Raw genomic sequence first — 15,008 nt, forward strand, 5'->3', positions numbered from 1 at the left:
ATGATTTTATGTTGTTTCAGTTTTTACCAAGGAAAGGCACATGCAGCAAAGGGAATTGCAGAATTTTTGTGGTTTCGAAGGAGCTTGTAGGTAAAAAACCTACGTAGATCATTTATCATTTCATCTCTCTCATTTCGCCAGATTTGCGACATAAAGCTACCACCGAAATTAGACGGAAGCACGAAGCACTGCGCTCCCTGGGTTTTAAACTTGATAATTACTTGAACCATGAAAGAAAAGCTGGAGAATAAAAAGGGGACGATTTTCGAAAGCTCTCCACTCTCCCCACCAAAATAACGAGATATTTCCGTGGAACCGATTTTCGATTAAAAATGTTATGCGTCTTTCCTCTCAAAATCGTCAAAGCTCTCTGTAATAATAACGAACGCTTCCCGAGCGACAAGACATAATCATCAACTTGCAGAAATTTACTGTTATTCTGAGTGAGTCAATCATTCAGTTAACTTATTTAGTGAAGTCACATAGTCCACATTTTCATTTATCGAAAGCTCTTCACCCTCCCCAGCAAAAAAGAAAAAAAACCTTTAAGAAACTGTTATGCGCCTTTGCTCTCAAAATCGACAAAGCCCCCTGAGATAAATAACGAACGCTCCCCAAGCGACAAGACATAATTATCAACTTGCAGAAATTTACTGTTATTACTCGGGCCGTAAGGCGGCACGAGTCAAGGCGGGGGTCTATCTGAAAGCCGTTTTCACGCCGCTTAAAATCGGTTCCACGGAAATATCTCGTTTGCGTTTCAAGCAATACAAAAACCCTATGCTCATTACACAAATCAATGTTTTGGGGTGTTTTGTAAATTTTTGGGTGATTTCTAGGTATATTTCGGAGGAGATAGTTTTTCTCAAAGGAGTAGTAAAATTAAGAGAAATAAGAAATATTGAAGATTTAGTGAAGTCTTAAAATTAGAATTTGTAGTTAATAATTAATAGACGGATACCAAGTTAGTCCACTAGCAACCTGGGGTGCTCTTGCGTGGGTATCAACTGACTGTTAGTGTTCCAAAAATCATTTTCTTTCTTCTATCCATTCGTAAAACCTCTTCAAATTCCACTCAAATTCGGGTGTACCCCGGCCTTAAGGTTTCGGTAGCATTATCCAATTTTTTTTTTATTTTTTCGGCCGAGAGATAAGACTTCGGGCCACGAGTCATTGTTCTCGTTTTTTGTACTCGGGTGGCACGTTTAAAGTTTTCGGTGGCGTTATCAAATTCTTCGCGTTCTTTGTACTCTGGCCGTGAGGCGTCGAGTTAAGTAATCGGGGAAGGGGAGGGGAAGGTCCCGAACTCCCTCATTTTTTCGTTTTCTTAGTTCCGCCTCCCTTTCCCCGATGTATTCTGCGAGTCACTATTCTTTCGAATCAAAACATTTGGCGTCGGTTGTGAAGCGTTCGTGAACGTTTCCCTTAGCGCAGAGAGGGTTCTGGAGTCGTTAAAACAAAAAGGTGGAGGCATTGATAGCATCTCGAGTGGCCGAAGAAAGCGAAAACGTAAGGATTAAAGCCCGTGGATATATCATAAGAGAAGAGGATGTAGCTTGAACCATAGTTACTCGAAGGACTGGTTATGAAACCTTGCCATGAAAACAATGGCGCTGCAGTTTATGTTGGAAGGGCCGCGACCCTGCACAATGATTATCCTTTGTTTTAACGTTCACACCGCAGTTGAATCAGTCTTAACAAAAACATTTCGATTGGTCAGTTGCTCCAACGCATTCCAAATTCTATTGTTGTTTGTGCAGGGTCAAGGCCAAAAAGGCTAACAAAAACATATAACAAAGAAGTTTGTCAGGTTTCATAACCATTGCCTTCAATTAACTATGCTTTAACATGGCGTATTCCGTTTCGTCTGATTAGCGAGGGTGAAAGTTGTGCAAGAAATCATGAACCTTTGGAAGGTTTGTCGCACGAGCAGTACGCGCATGAATTTAAGTCCGCATGATGTAGATGGTGGGCATCAAAAACGCGAATGCGAAATCGAAACAGAAAAGTGTAGTGAGGTTTTGCAGATTTCTTCGGGACCCTCGCAAGACGCTGCAGAATGCTCAGAAAATTCAAAGAATTCCAGAGATTCGAATGCAGTCCTCACCGCAAGCAACGCTTATGTTTTACAGAAGAAGAATGGTCATGTCGAATCGAACGATCAATCGCAAGTGCACGCTGAGGAAGAGGGGAAAAGAGAGACAGTTCCAGACTTAGTGAACGCTTGGAATAATAGGACAGCAGAGGTGCTCGATGATCCATTAACCCGTTTTAACTTTCAAAGGACATCTTTAAGAAATGACGAAATCCACGTTTGAGAAAACTGCTACCCTTTAGTTTTTATTTTAATGTCCACGCCTTAGGTTTTCATCCAGAGACTTACAAGTTCGAACTTCGTATAATAAACATCAAAATAGCCCCAAAAGAAAAAGTACCGCTGAATAGCTTTGATTTGGGTGACCACAATAAGACTTAATGTTCCAATTTGAATTTATAGCGATAAAATCGGTGACGCGATCGCTATCGTGTCACACTCAGTCCTGCGATGACAATTCTCGTGTTTGGTTCCTCCGCCGGAAAAATCCTGAACCTTCATGGGTTATCGCGCGGAGCCGTTTTGGCAACAAACTTCTTTAATTTGTGCCCTAGAGCTCACAGAGCTTTGTTTGGCTAAATCATGTTTCATATCGTTGATACATCTGAGTAAAAGAATTTGAGCTTATATTGATAAGTTGATATTAGAGTGTTGATGTCAGTGTATGCTAAATATAGGAGATTTAGAAATTGTTAATTGTACAGACATTTTTATCCATCGTCGACAAATGCTTCCCCAAGAACAAGCCATTAAACAAGATCTTCAACAGACACACACTAGAACTCAGCTACTCATGCATGCCAAACATGAAAACCATCATCGCATTTATCATCATATATACTTAAGACTTAATACTCCTATTTTCCATATTGTACGATTTATTGTATCTTTTACACGGCTCTCTGGAAGAGCATTTTTATGAAAGGGATTCCGTGTTTAAATAAATAAATAAATAAAGATGATGATGATGATGATGATGATGATGATGATGATGATGAAAAAACAGATACTCTCAAATGTAGAAACAACCCAAAACCAGAATCATGACCCGAGCTGCAACTGCAGGAAGAAAGCAGAATGCCCACTTGATGGTAAATGCCCCCAAGCGAACGACGGTAACAACAACAGAATCGTGCGTGGGACTGGCATCAAACCGAAACCACAACACATTCTTCCGAAACGCCAACAGACGCAATGCAACGGAACATGAACAATATATGGACCCTGAAGGACGCGAACAAAACATTTCTAATTAAATGGAAAGTACTCAAAAAGTGCAAACTCGATAATAACACTGACAAGAAATGTAAACTATGTCTTCACGAAAAGTTTATTTCCGTAGAAAAGATCTTAGTAGCCTGAGCAAACGCAATGAATTACCGAGTTAGTAGATGTGTACTCAAAAGCTCTCGAATAACGTAAAGTAACCGTTGTATCATGACACGTGAATTGTATCACGCCACGAGCATTAGCATTTTATCGCCCAGCAAACGCTTGTTTTAAACCACCAGTTCGAATGACTTCACAAATCCATGCCCAACGCGATAGAAATGTACCAAAAACCTCTTTAACGTAACCGTTTGTATCATGGCACGTGAATTCTATCACGGCACGTGGAATTGTATTTTATCGCCTACCATCTGCTTACTTTAATCGCCAGTTTTTGACTGATTACTTTATATAGCCAGCTTTTGAATCTTTACGTTGAAGTTGCGTGATGAGTGTGGTCAGCTCCTGACCATATTTGAAACAAAGCTGTAGCAATAAAACGATGACTCATTTCTGAAGCCTGAACTATTTTTTCCTGAGTGTATATCTCTATATCTATCAATTTTGTGGAGTTAGCGATGCTGGAAGTTATCACTGCTAAAAGATCGTAGGCTTACGCACCACGCAGTCAAATATGGCCCGAGTATAAGCTGAATCAGCTTCTTGTTCTGAATGAGTCAATCCTTCAGTGAACTTATTTAGTGAGGTCACTTAGTCGACATTTTCATTTTTATCGATTAGGAATCTGGCTTAACGACTGGCGATTATTTGCGTCTTCCATCTGTAGCAAGGACAAAATAATAAAATAACAACAGTTTTACTCAAATCTTACCTTGGTGACAGAGGACGCACAGTACACAGGTATCAACAGGCAAAGTAGAAACAAAACGGCGGGAATTGTTCCTTTCATATCGGGGCCAGAAATAGTGCGCCACGTTTGCGAAGAAAAGTGATGCAACACAACTGAGGGTCGAATGAGGTGATCTTTAAGCTTGTGCCCAAATCTCGTCCCCAGAGTCCCCACGCGTCAAATATGGCGGCAGAAGGGGCGAATTTAGTTGTCTTTACTTTGCTCTAGAGATTTGGATAAAAATAGCAGTGTTTAGACGTCTTCTGCTACTAGGATGGTGAATAAAAATAGCAAGGATATTTTTAAGCGCTAGGAAACTTTGCAGAAGTTTTCAAGTTTGTAAGCGATCGAAGTTTTCCTTACGCCTCATGTTATTTTTCCTGCGTGACTGTGTGAAAAATGTTCCGTTCTACAGCAGATTTGTTGGGTTTTTGCTGTTATGGTGGAAGGCAAAAAGTCCGAAGGCTCTGTCAATCAAGGAGGTAAGATAACTTCAAATCTTTATGTATGGATGCACACCTTTGTACTGTTTGTAGTGGTTTTTTTTTTTCTCAAGAAAGAGCAATTTTCTAAAAAAATCTTTGATCTTTAATCAAGATAATGTTAAAATTGCAAGCTAATACGGACAATAGTAGGCCAGTGTTGTTATATGAATTCATGTGGCCGGTTACAATATAATATGCACAATACTAAGAGATCGTTTCAAACTGCGGACCAATTGAAAATCGGGTCATTAATTAAGGGGATTTACAAAATATTTTAGATTTCATCGTTTTCTACTCAAATTGGGTGATAAGTTTTATGTTCAGGTTCTATTTGAGGGAGATGCACATTGGAGATGTTTGAATACAGGAGAAATATTTCAAGTCAAGTTAGCTTGTGTCATTTTTCTACTTTCTAATACTGTACTTGTAGCTGATTAATTCAATAAATTAGATTAAAAAGTTCATTTTTAAAAATTGTTTTTCCCAGGTTGATAGCTATTCTTGTACACATAGAGTTGTGTTTTTTTGGTTTTTGTATAAACTCAAATTACGTGCTCAGTTCCATGCCTTTGATATTGATTTAATAAAGTCAAGATGTCTTGTGCATAATTGTCTGGCTCTTATTCTTGATATTGCAAAGTCAACTAGTAGTAATCAAAACTGGATAAGAGAGTGCATTTGTTGACCTCAATTCTTAGGTTCTCTCTCCTTTGCCAAGTTGGTGATGATATCATCTGCCCATACAAAATCTGCAGGGGGGGCCATATATATGTCCCAAGATTCTTTCATTCATGGCAATCAAGGTTGACTCCAATCTGTGGAAGAAGTGCATTCTTTTGATGTAATCAGGGTTGAAACGCAATAAATGTCGTAATTAGTCTTATAATTTATTCAACAGGAAAAAAAATGTTTTTGCAGTCCCTAGCCATCTGTACCTGGTTTTTAAAGTTAGTTAATTGTTTGACATAAAATCAAATAACACTGTCAAAATCTTTACCAAAAAATCCATCATGCAGTTATGGGGTCAGTTATCCCCAGCAGTTTTTTTACACGTTGCTACATGAGAGTTCAATTGGAGTAAAGTAAAAAAATAACACAACAATTAAGGGATAATGAAAATTTGTGCTGTGCAGTGCTGATACAACTGGGAAATCAGCGAATTATCCCTAGAGTGTAAATTTCTGTGTGAAGGAAACCACTTAAATTTCTCATTGCCCTAGTGAGTACATCTGGTCCATCAGTGATCAAAATCCTGGGATAATGGGTTTGAATCCTTCCAAGGTCAAAGAGCTTTTCTTTAACTTGCATGGACCACATTTCCTTACTGAGGTAATACTGAGAAGAAAATTAAGCGGTTTTCTTCACCACAAAATTTACACTACAGATTTTATTTTCTGGTTTCTCAATTTAGGTACAGACCTTGCTGTCCTAAAAAGCAAAATCCCAATTGAAGAAGCCATTAAACACTACACTGCTGCAGCCTTATCACTCAATCCAGCTTATGGATAGTACCTCATAAAATTTTCACATCATACAAATTGATTGTAACAAGATATCAATAGATTCTTTTTAAAAATCAATTCTTCTGGAGATGAAATCCAATAACGGCCATTTTTTAATGTGGTCTTTATCATAAATACTGCATGGACAGTATTTATGATGGAGTAATTATTAATTTTTTAAGATAATGCTGTTGTTTGATGAAGTCAGGTTCCGAGATGCCAAATTGTCCAGAATTTAGAACTCTAATTACTGCATCAGGATTCATCGAGCACAAAAAGACAGTGGCCAGGGGGAAGCTGAAAGGACTAATTCTACAGTTGGAGATGCCATTATCTATGGTGATTCTATAAAATGGGAATTTATATTTTCTAAGATTCCATGAAAAAAACAGACAAAGAAATTTAGAAGGTAACTGTGACTAGCTGACAATGGAAATCATGAACATAATGAATGGAGAGCAACGCATGTCCAGAGGGTTGCTCATGACGTAGCGTTGCGCACTGACGATGCACCTGTTCTGTCAGATTACATTTTTTAAAAAGGGAATTTGTAACAGAGAGGGAGGAGGAGCCATTATTTTTTTTTCTTCTTTTGTTAACAGGACCCGGCTAATCATGACTACATGAAAGCATCCAAAAGTTTAGAAAAACATGTCCCCGGCTATAATTATTTAGCTAAAATTTGTGACTATCACTATGATGTTGTAAAGAAACGAACAAAGAAACAAAGAAACCTGCAAGGTTAAGAAAGAGCAGCAATGCACTTCATGTAAAATGGTTGGCTGGCTCCATAATGGGCAGAATTCCACGCCCTTTCTCGGTACAAATTAAGGTATTTCTGAATCTCCAGCTATTTCTTTAGATGGAACAGCACAACCAGTTGATGACTTAATGCCTAGAGGGCAAAAAAGAATCCTTCAATGAAGGAAAGCTGAACTCAGTGAAAAAAAAAATACAGACTTTTCTTCAACAGTGTACCTTTGTGGTTTCTGAGGAGCTAATATAGTTGAAATATACCTAGACTATTCAAAACATCTCCATTTCTCCAATTAAATTTGCGAAATCAAGCAACTGTCGAGAAGCGACGAAACCGAGACCCAATATATTATTGGCAAGAGTTACTAGACCTTACTACTATCTGGAGGGTTAAAATCTCTTTATGTTTTTGAACTTGGCACTTCAGTTGAGTTACTTGAAAAAACACTCCCTTACACACACTGAGAAAAAAATTGAAAAATGAAAAGAATGGGCTAATTACCAGTCACCTACAAGAAGCAAGGGGGCATGTTTTTGATCAAAATGAAATCACACTTAATAGTTTTACACTCACTTTTAACGTTGTTTGAAAAGCTCCGGAAAAAAAAACTCACACATCTAAATCTTTGCCGTTATACCCTATTATTTTAAGTATTTGTGTTTGTTCTCTGTAAAGATTGTCACAAATAAATCCTAAAATTAGAAATATATAAGCTTATGCGAGAAAAACGTGTCAGTTATAAACTGTAAGTTTATGTCAACGACAAGTGTGTTGCGAGATGTTTGTTTGACTGACTTTATATTTTACCTGAGATTAAAATTTTCTTAAATGAAGCAAAATGGGATGTAAAGTTAGCAGTAGCTAAAAGTTAAATGAGTTGCTGTGTCAACACTGTAAGAAAAACAATATCTTGCAAAACAGCAACGTTTTGTCAACAAAAATACACTGTCACATAAATAGCTATAATAATAAATATTAACTCGCCTCTTTGGAGAATAAACAGTCCTTTTATTCCATTGATGATTTTTTCGTTCGTTTTAAAACGTTAAGTCAGCGAAAAAGTTCACTTCAAGAGGAAAAATCCAACGTTTCGTCGTGTCGGATCAGAGTAAAAATGACGGATTTCTCTTCGGCCGCTCTTCATGATGTGGCGTCTCTAAAAGATTTCATTCGTTTCTCCCGCCGCTAGTCGCCTTGCTCTTTTACCCGCTGTTGGAAGGCAAAATTGGACGAGATTAGAAAATATAACTCCAAAGGAAATAATGAACAGCGGAACAATAAAATTCCCCCAAAAGATTGCTCTGAAGTTAGCAGTAACTTATTTTATAGCTTTATTTATAAGCTTATAAACTGCGTGTCACTGCACAGCAAACCATCAAAGTTTTTATCAACAAAATCATATGAATATACTCGCCTCTTCTGAGAATAACCAGTCCTTCTATTCCATTGCTGATTTTTTTGTTCGTTTTACAACGTTTTAAGTGAGTGAAACGCTCCACCTCAAGAGGAAAAGTCCAACGTTTCGACGCGCCAGATCGGAGTAAAAATGTTCGGCTGCCGGTGACGCTAAAAGCTGGAACGGTGGAACGGCGAAATGGAGGAATGGCGGAAAATCACCCCAATCCTATGCACGGAACGGCGAAACATCACCCCATTGAAAAATAAAACTCCTAGGGAAATAATCAACATGGACCGAAAAAATGATCTCAAAAGACTCCTCTGAAGTTAGCAGTGTTTAGCAGCTTCAGCTTAAATTAAACGGCGTGTTAACACTGCAAGAAATCAGGGGCAAGAAATCAAGATCTTGCAAGACAGCAAACCAGCAAAGTTTTGTCAACAAAACTACATGAATATACTCGCCTCTCCGGGCAATAACCGGTCCTATTTATCCTATTGCTAAATTTTTTCGTTTGTTTTACAACGTCAAGTGAGCAAAACTTTTCACTTAAAGAGCAAAAATTCAAATTTCGTCGCGCAGGATCGGAGTAAAATGGTTTCACTTCAAGATTCTGATGATGTGCCTCTCGATTTGTTTCTCCCGCCGCTAGACGTCTTGTTGTTTCTCCCGCTGTCAGTCACATAAATTGACTTCGTATTTTGTTGTCTTCAAAATATCTTTTTGTTTTCTTAATAAAAGCAGTTGGCGATGCAACTTCCCGCCAAACAAACGCGGGTCGCGGCACGGCTTCACACACCTAAGTTTTCCTGTGGTGCTGCGTACGGTCGTATGGATGGTTAAAAGTGACGTCATAACCAAACCAAAATTTCTCGCATTTACGGGTTACCAAATTCTCTCAGCTATGGGGCTCCGGCGCGTGGAGCTCGGCTAATAATAAATTCCTTTTATATCTAGAAGGCAGCACGTGGAATCGGGCATATACCAAAAATACACAAATACGAATATTTTGTATTTTAGTAGTAATTAAACACTGTTATTATATGGCAAGGTAGTCTTGAGGTAATTCCGCGCGTTCTGATTGGTTCTTTCTTGGTCAGGATTTTACCATACGGACCGTTTCCGTGGAAACGGTCATAAGCCGTGTATTTTTGTTTAGGACAAGCGGCAAATTTGAAAATTTGCAGCTAAAACTGCGAAAAGAAAATCTGAAAATACCTTCATTCTTTGCAAAGAAACTACCCAAAAGACTGATTCCAACATGGACGAAAAAGAATATCATTTACAAAGCAAATTTCACTATCCAAAAGATCTAGAAACCTCTAAAAACGGGCATAAGCGAACGCCACGAAGCCATTGACGATTTCGTAAACAAACAGAGAAGTGAAAACACAAAAGGAAGACGTCTACTAATATGATCACGCTACTCCGTTTTATTGAAGCTAATGGCTTAAAAAGTCAAACAATTGAAAGCCTACCTGCGTCCGAGCTTGACCACCTTTCGTCAATTTTTTTTATGAAAGTACACAGGAAAAGGTGAATACGAGCCAGCAACATTCTCCAGTTTTCAGCGCAATATACAGCGATACTTATCTGAGAAGAAATATCCATTCAACATACTCAAGGACAATGAGTTTGAAAAATCAAGAAGAGTTCTAGCTGCAAATCACAAGTCACTAGTTCACAACTGAACGCAACAGAAGAAACAAGCTGCAAGCCGCTCAGGCGATTGACGAAAACGAAGAAGATGTTCTTTTTGAGGGAGGAGAATTCGGCGACTCCATTACAGTTGCACTTCAAAGAACTGTGTGGTGGTTTTTATCCCTACACTTGGGTTTCCAAGCCAGAGATGAGAGCGATGAGGACGATTGACTTGATGCTGCTTCTTTTAAAGTTGAATGTGATTTTCACAGCAACGTTTTCTTGATCCGTACTTTGTGATGGCTAGTAAGGTTTCGACGAAACCAGTTTTGTGAGTTTCAAAAACAAACCGCAGCTGTTAAGATTTTCGTCAAATTCCGCTACAAATCGTTCTTGATGTCTTTTCTATAATCAACATGATTACATGTAAATTTGCTTTCAAACTCGTGGTACCGAAGCTTGTTCTTTCTGGGTTGCTCGCGTCATTAAAAACACGTGACGCGGGAAACCCTTTAAATTCAAGTGACCGGAAGTGCGTTTTTATAAATAAACAAGTTTGCTCCGAGTGCCATATAATAAACTACTTACTAACCTAGCTTGCTCGAGCCGTACTAGGGAATATTGGCCCTTGGTCGTTTTTGTACGGACCTCGCTGCGCTCGGTCCGTACTGCCACGACCTCGGGCCAATATTCCCCAGTACGGCCCTCGCGCTCGGTTAGTAAGAGGTTATTAATTTCATTCAATAACAAAATACTGAATACTGAATGTTTGTTATTCATCGTGTAATTTGCTGGCGATCACTGAACGACTGCAAAATATTAACGTACAGCTAAGTGAGGGGTACAGTGGTAGACAGTAACAGTCTGTCGGACCAGGGGCCCGTTTTTCGAAAGTCCCAGTAACTTAACGGACCCGATAAGTGTCTGCTGATAAATGTTTCTTAACCGTAGTCATTTTTTGTATCTTTAAATACCAAACTTTTAACAGTCCGGCACTTTTATCAAATTTGATAACCGGGACCAAAACAAACTATTAGCCAATCAAACCACAAGCTAAAGTTCACGTGACATTTTATCATAGCAACCATCTTCTTTCAATATGGTGGTCATTTCAATATGAAAACATTTTGATGGGACTCTAATTTCGGTCGCACAGTGAATATTGTACACAAGGAAAGGAATTTTGGCCTGACTTCACGAAAATATGGAACAATCTTTGTGCATAATTAACTTACAAAGCTCATTTTGATGTCTATCGAAAGCCTCCTAGCGTCGTGGTGGACCGAAGAAACCTCGGCTTTGGCTTCATCTGAAGCACAGAGTTCATGAGCGACAGCCGATCAAAAAGAAACAACAATCCCAAGAAAATAAACTTCCATCAAAGATGCTTGTTTATTGCATAAACATTAACATGATTTGAACTTCTTGTTGTCTTGCCTCTTTCCTTCTTGTCCTTCGTCAGTCTGTATGAATGAAGACATTTTGCGTTGTAAGTATAACTTTAAAAATGGGACTTCAAAAAGATTGTGTTTCTTTCTTGTACTAGGGATTTCGAAAGGGCAAGAGGCGATGATTCGATTGAGCAACGACGTGTGTAGAGTCGCTTCGATCTGTCTTAGATAACTGAAGCGACGTACTGCAATCGGTCAGTATAAAATGCAGACTGCAGACTGGGTATAAAATGCAGACTAGGTATAAAATGCAGACTCATATCAAAATCGTCTCTTCGTCAAATACAGGATACATTTTCAACTTTCAACTAGCCCTAGTGTCACGCAATCACATTTCCGAGATCATCTCCCACGAAATTGACCTTATTTTTGACCCATTTCTCAACAGTTTGTTTCCTTTATCTCGATTTGGTAGCTTTCATTTTCTGAGGCCCTTTCTTCGCAAAGAAGACTCGAGCTTAATCACTTTGCTTTGCATTAGTTCGTAAACAATTACGCCCATGACGGAATGAGAGAAACAGACTTGATTTCCGAGGGGGCAAGCAAATTTTAACTAGTTTCTTTGAATATTAACGAAGTTTGACAAATTGTATACCTTCAGTAGTCTAGCAACACATTAACACATTTTATTCAAAAAACATTATTTTACTGCCACTCTGACTGTAGCCTGCAGTACAGGCGTTTTCCGTGGGCGAGCGCTGAATAATAAATTTAGTTCGCGTATTTGAAGGAGGCTGAGGGAGAGGGGGGGCGGGGGGCAGGACATTTCCCAGCCAGTCGTCCTCTCCCTTAGGGTCACTTTTGACTCGCTCCAGCCCTCTCGCGCTTCCTCGCCCAAGATGACAGCAACGAAGGATTATTCAGCGCTCCCGCTCCCAAAATACGCCTGCATTGCAGGCTACCCTGACTGCCACTTACCGATGTCGCCGATGTCATGTTGACGCAAAGCGGCGAAAAGGTCAACCACGTGCGAAGTAAAGGTCATGTGTCCGCGTTATTACTTACATCATGCTTTGGGGTTCTTTATTTCAAGGTCGACGCTTTACGAAAAGAATATAATAATGTCAATTTCATGGGAAATAATCTCGAAAGACGATTGTATGACACTGGCGTAAATTAAGTTGAAAAATTCAAATGTATCCTGTATTTGGCGAAGAGGCGGTTTTGGTCTCAATCTGCATTTTATACCCAGTCTGAAGTCTGCATTTTATACTGACCGGTACTGCAATAGAAGTGCAACGGATAAGCTCGTATTGAGGTTGTTTGCTGTGGCTCAAAGCTCGAACTGTTATGAGTCTGGCATTATACGGGCTTAAAACACCAAGCATAAATTTGTAAAGGATGATTACATTTTGGGAAAATCGTTGAATCTTACTGTGAAGGCGTATCTCAACATCCGGCATGTCACCTTCATCACCGACTTCGGCTGGCTGGTTATTAATCCAACAACGAGAACAGAAATAATAATAGTACAGTCATGTAAATGAAAGCTTAAATGTACCACCTAGATAAATATGAATTATTTCCGTTCGTATCCAGTCATATTTAACTTAGTAACGATACTAAACAAGACGAAGACATGTATTTGAATTGACTAAATTCCATATGTTATTTGCCAAGGAGGCATTTCCGGAACAAAGCGTTCGATAATTTTTGACTGAGTTGTTTATCAAAACCGTTCCTGCATGGATAACTTAATTTTGAAATCTTACCCTCTAACAATAGACTTTCCCCGCAGTCCATGAGCTCCTTATACTCTTTATGAAGAAAATATTGTACTCGACCTATTTGCTTGCCCGCAACATCTCTCAACGTATACGCTATCTCGGCGCTCTTGGATATCAAGACAATGTTCGATAATTCCTCCGGTATTTCTTCCACCGAGGGCAACTCGCATTGTAAGTTAAAAGGATCCCTGTTTCCAAAGGTTAAGTGGCTATTTTCTCTCTGTGGAAATCCATAATGCTGCCCGTTCAATTCTAGTCATCCTAGAAGCACAAGCAATTAACAATGGCGGTCAGTAGCGGAATCAGACCGCAAATCAAAATATCATAGTGCCCTCTTACAATTCTTCATGCCCTCCGATAAATAAGTTTTGAATCAGAAGATATATTAATGAAGATCACGACATTTTTTCTTGGTGTACCACAACTACCTAAAAATTGATGGTAAAGAGAATAAACATACCTGAAAGGGACTGTCATTTCGTACCACCTCTTCAAAATCTCGCATAATTCTTTCCCGATGGTCGCCATTTTTGCAGGGGTATTGAAGTTTATTATTCCATCAACGTTCACGCCTGGAATTCTGGGTATGCAACGCGAACACAACCGAAAAATTACCGAAACAATTGAATGCTCTCCGAAAACTGACCGAACTCTGAGCTGGCGCCGTGTTGTGACGTCAAATTTGATAACTGTGCCGGACTTTTTAATCTTATAATTCTATAAAAACGTTGGCCAAGAACCATGTCTGTAATCACTGTGTAATCGGCTAAAAAACATAAAAGTATAATTATCGGGCCCTGTAGGCTACCGGGACTTTCGAGAAACGGGTCCCAGGAAGGGATTTCAGGATTCGGGTCGATCTCCTAAAGAGATGCCGTGAGAAGCGTTTCAGGATTTCAGTAGCAATTCATACAAGATAACTTTAGGGGTTAAAGAGGAAGCGCCATGGGGATTGATGCTATTTCAACCTCCCCCCCCCCCCCCCCCCTCACCCCCCAACCTAAATGAAATGGTCCAGTTTTGTTACAAATCACCACTCCAGTGTACTAAAATTTTCAGCCTTTTGCTGGTTACGAAAATGATCACGTGACAAGCCAGAGAGATTTTCTATAAGACACAATGACCAGGGCATTGAATGTCTCTGTGCATAGACAGATTAGGTCCACCGTCGGAATGGATTTCAACTTGAAAAACGTTGGGATAATTTTCTTTCAAGTTCTCATTTTTTTCATCTCCAAAAATGTGCCAGAACAGATCATGGGCTGTTCCTTCAACAATTTCGTTTTTTTCTGTCACAGTTCTAGAATAATTTTGTAAGTCAGTGCATGAAGGAATCATTGCACTATTTTTTAGTTTACCAATTTAGTTCTTGAAATTAATACAACCTTCACAATTTATTGTGCCTTGAGAAACTTACGTAGTAGTATTGTAATGCAAAAACTGTACAGTGCTACTTTATTAAGCTCTCCTTAGGCTTTCATTTAGTTTGATGAGTTTAATAATTTAAAATGAAGGTTGAATGTTGAAATAAAGAATGTTGAAAAAAATTATTTCCCGGGAGAAATAAAGTGATGTCCTCACTTATGTATTGGGAACTAAATTCGAATTCACAATACATTCGTACGCACTCGACAGAAACCACGGTAATTGTGAACGAGAATATCCGGTCCCCCACACCCCTACAATGTTGAGTCGGTGTAAGAAAAATGGCTCGTGGGACTCCAACATTGTACGGGGGCAGGGTGTGGGGGAGAAAGAATGGGTTGTAAACAGATAAAATGGCTTCCTTAGTTAGGTCACACTAAACTAGCGGCAATTGTAAGATTTGTTCCAAG

At 39.1% G+C, this 15,008-nt stretch overlaps 1 protein-coding gene across 3 annotated transcripts in view; it reads right to left on the bottom strand.

Moving 5' to 3' along the window:
* Positions 1-15,008, bottom strand: part of LOC146462124 (collagen triple helix repeat-containing protein 1-like) — a 100,564-nt gene that overhangs the window by 25,630 nt on the left and 59,926 nt on the right. The window contains exon 1 of one of the 3 annotated variants that reach the window (XM_085085992.1): positions 4,197-4,312. The exons of 1 other annotated variant lie outside the window; for it this stretch is intronic. In XM_085085992.1, coding sequence (XP_084942118.1) covers positions 4,197-4,274 — 78 coding nt within the window. In that variant the 5' untranslated portion in view covers positions 4,275-4,312. Of the gene's footprint in view, positions 1-4,196; positions 4,329-15,008 lie in introns of those variants that run through there. One more of the 3 variants, XM_085085991.1, reaches the window with a different exon arrangement.

This window comes from Pavona decussata, unplaced genomic scaffold (genome assembly GCF_977016875.1).
Source record: "Pavona decussata unplaced genomic scaffold, jaPavDecu1.1 SCAFFOLD_191, whole genome shotgun sequence".
Taxonomy (NCBI): domain Eukaryota; kingdom Metazoa; phylum Cnidaria; class Anthozoa; order Scleractinia; family Agariciidae; genus Pavona; species Pavona decussata.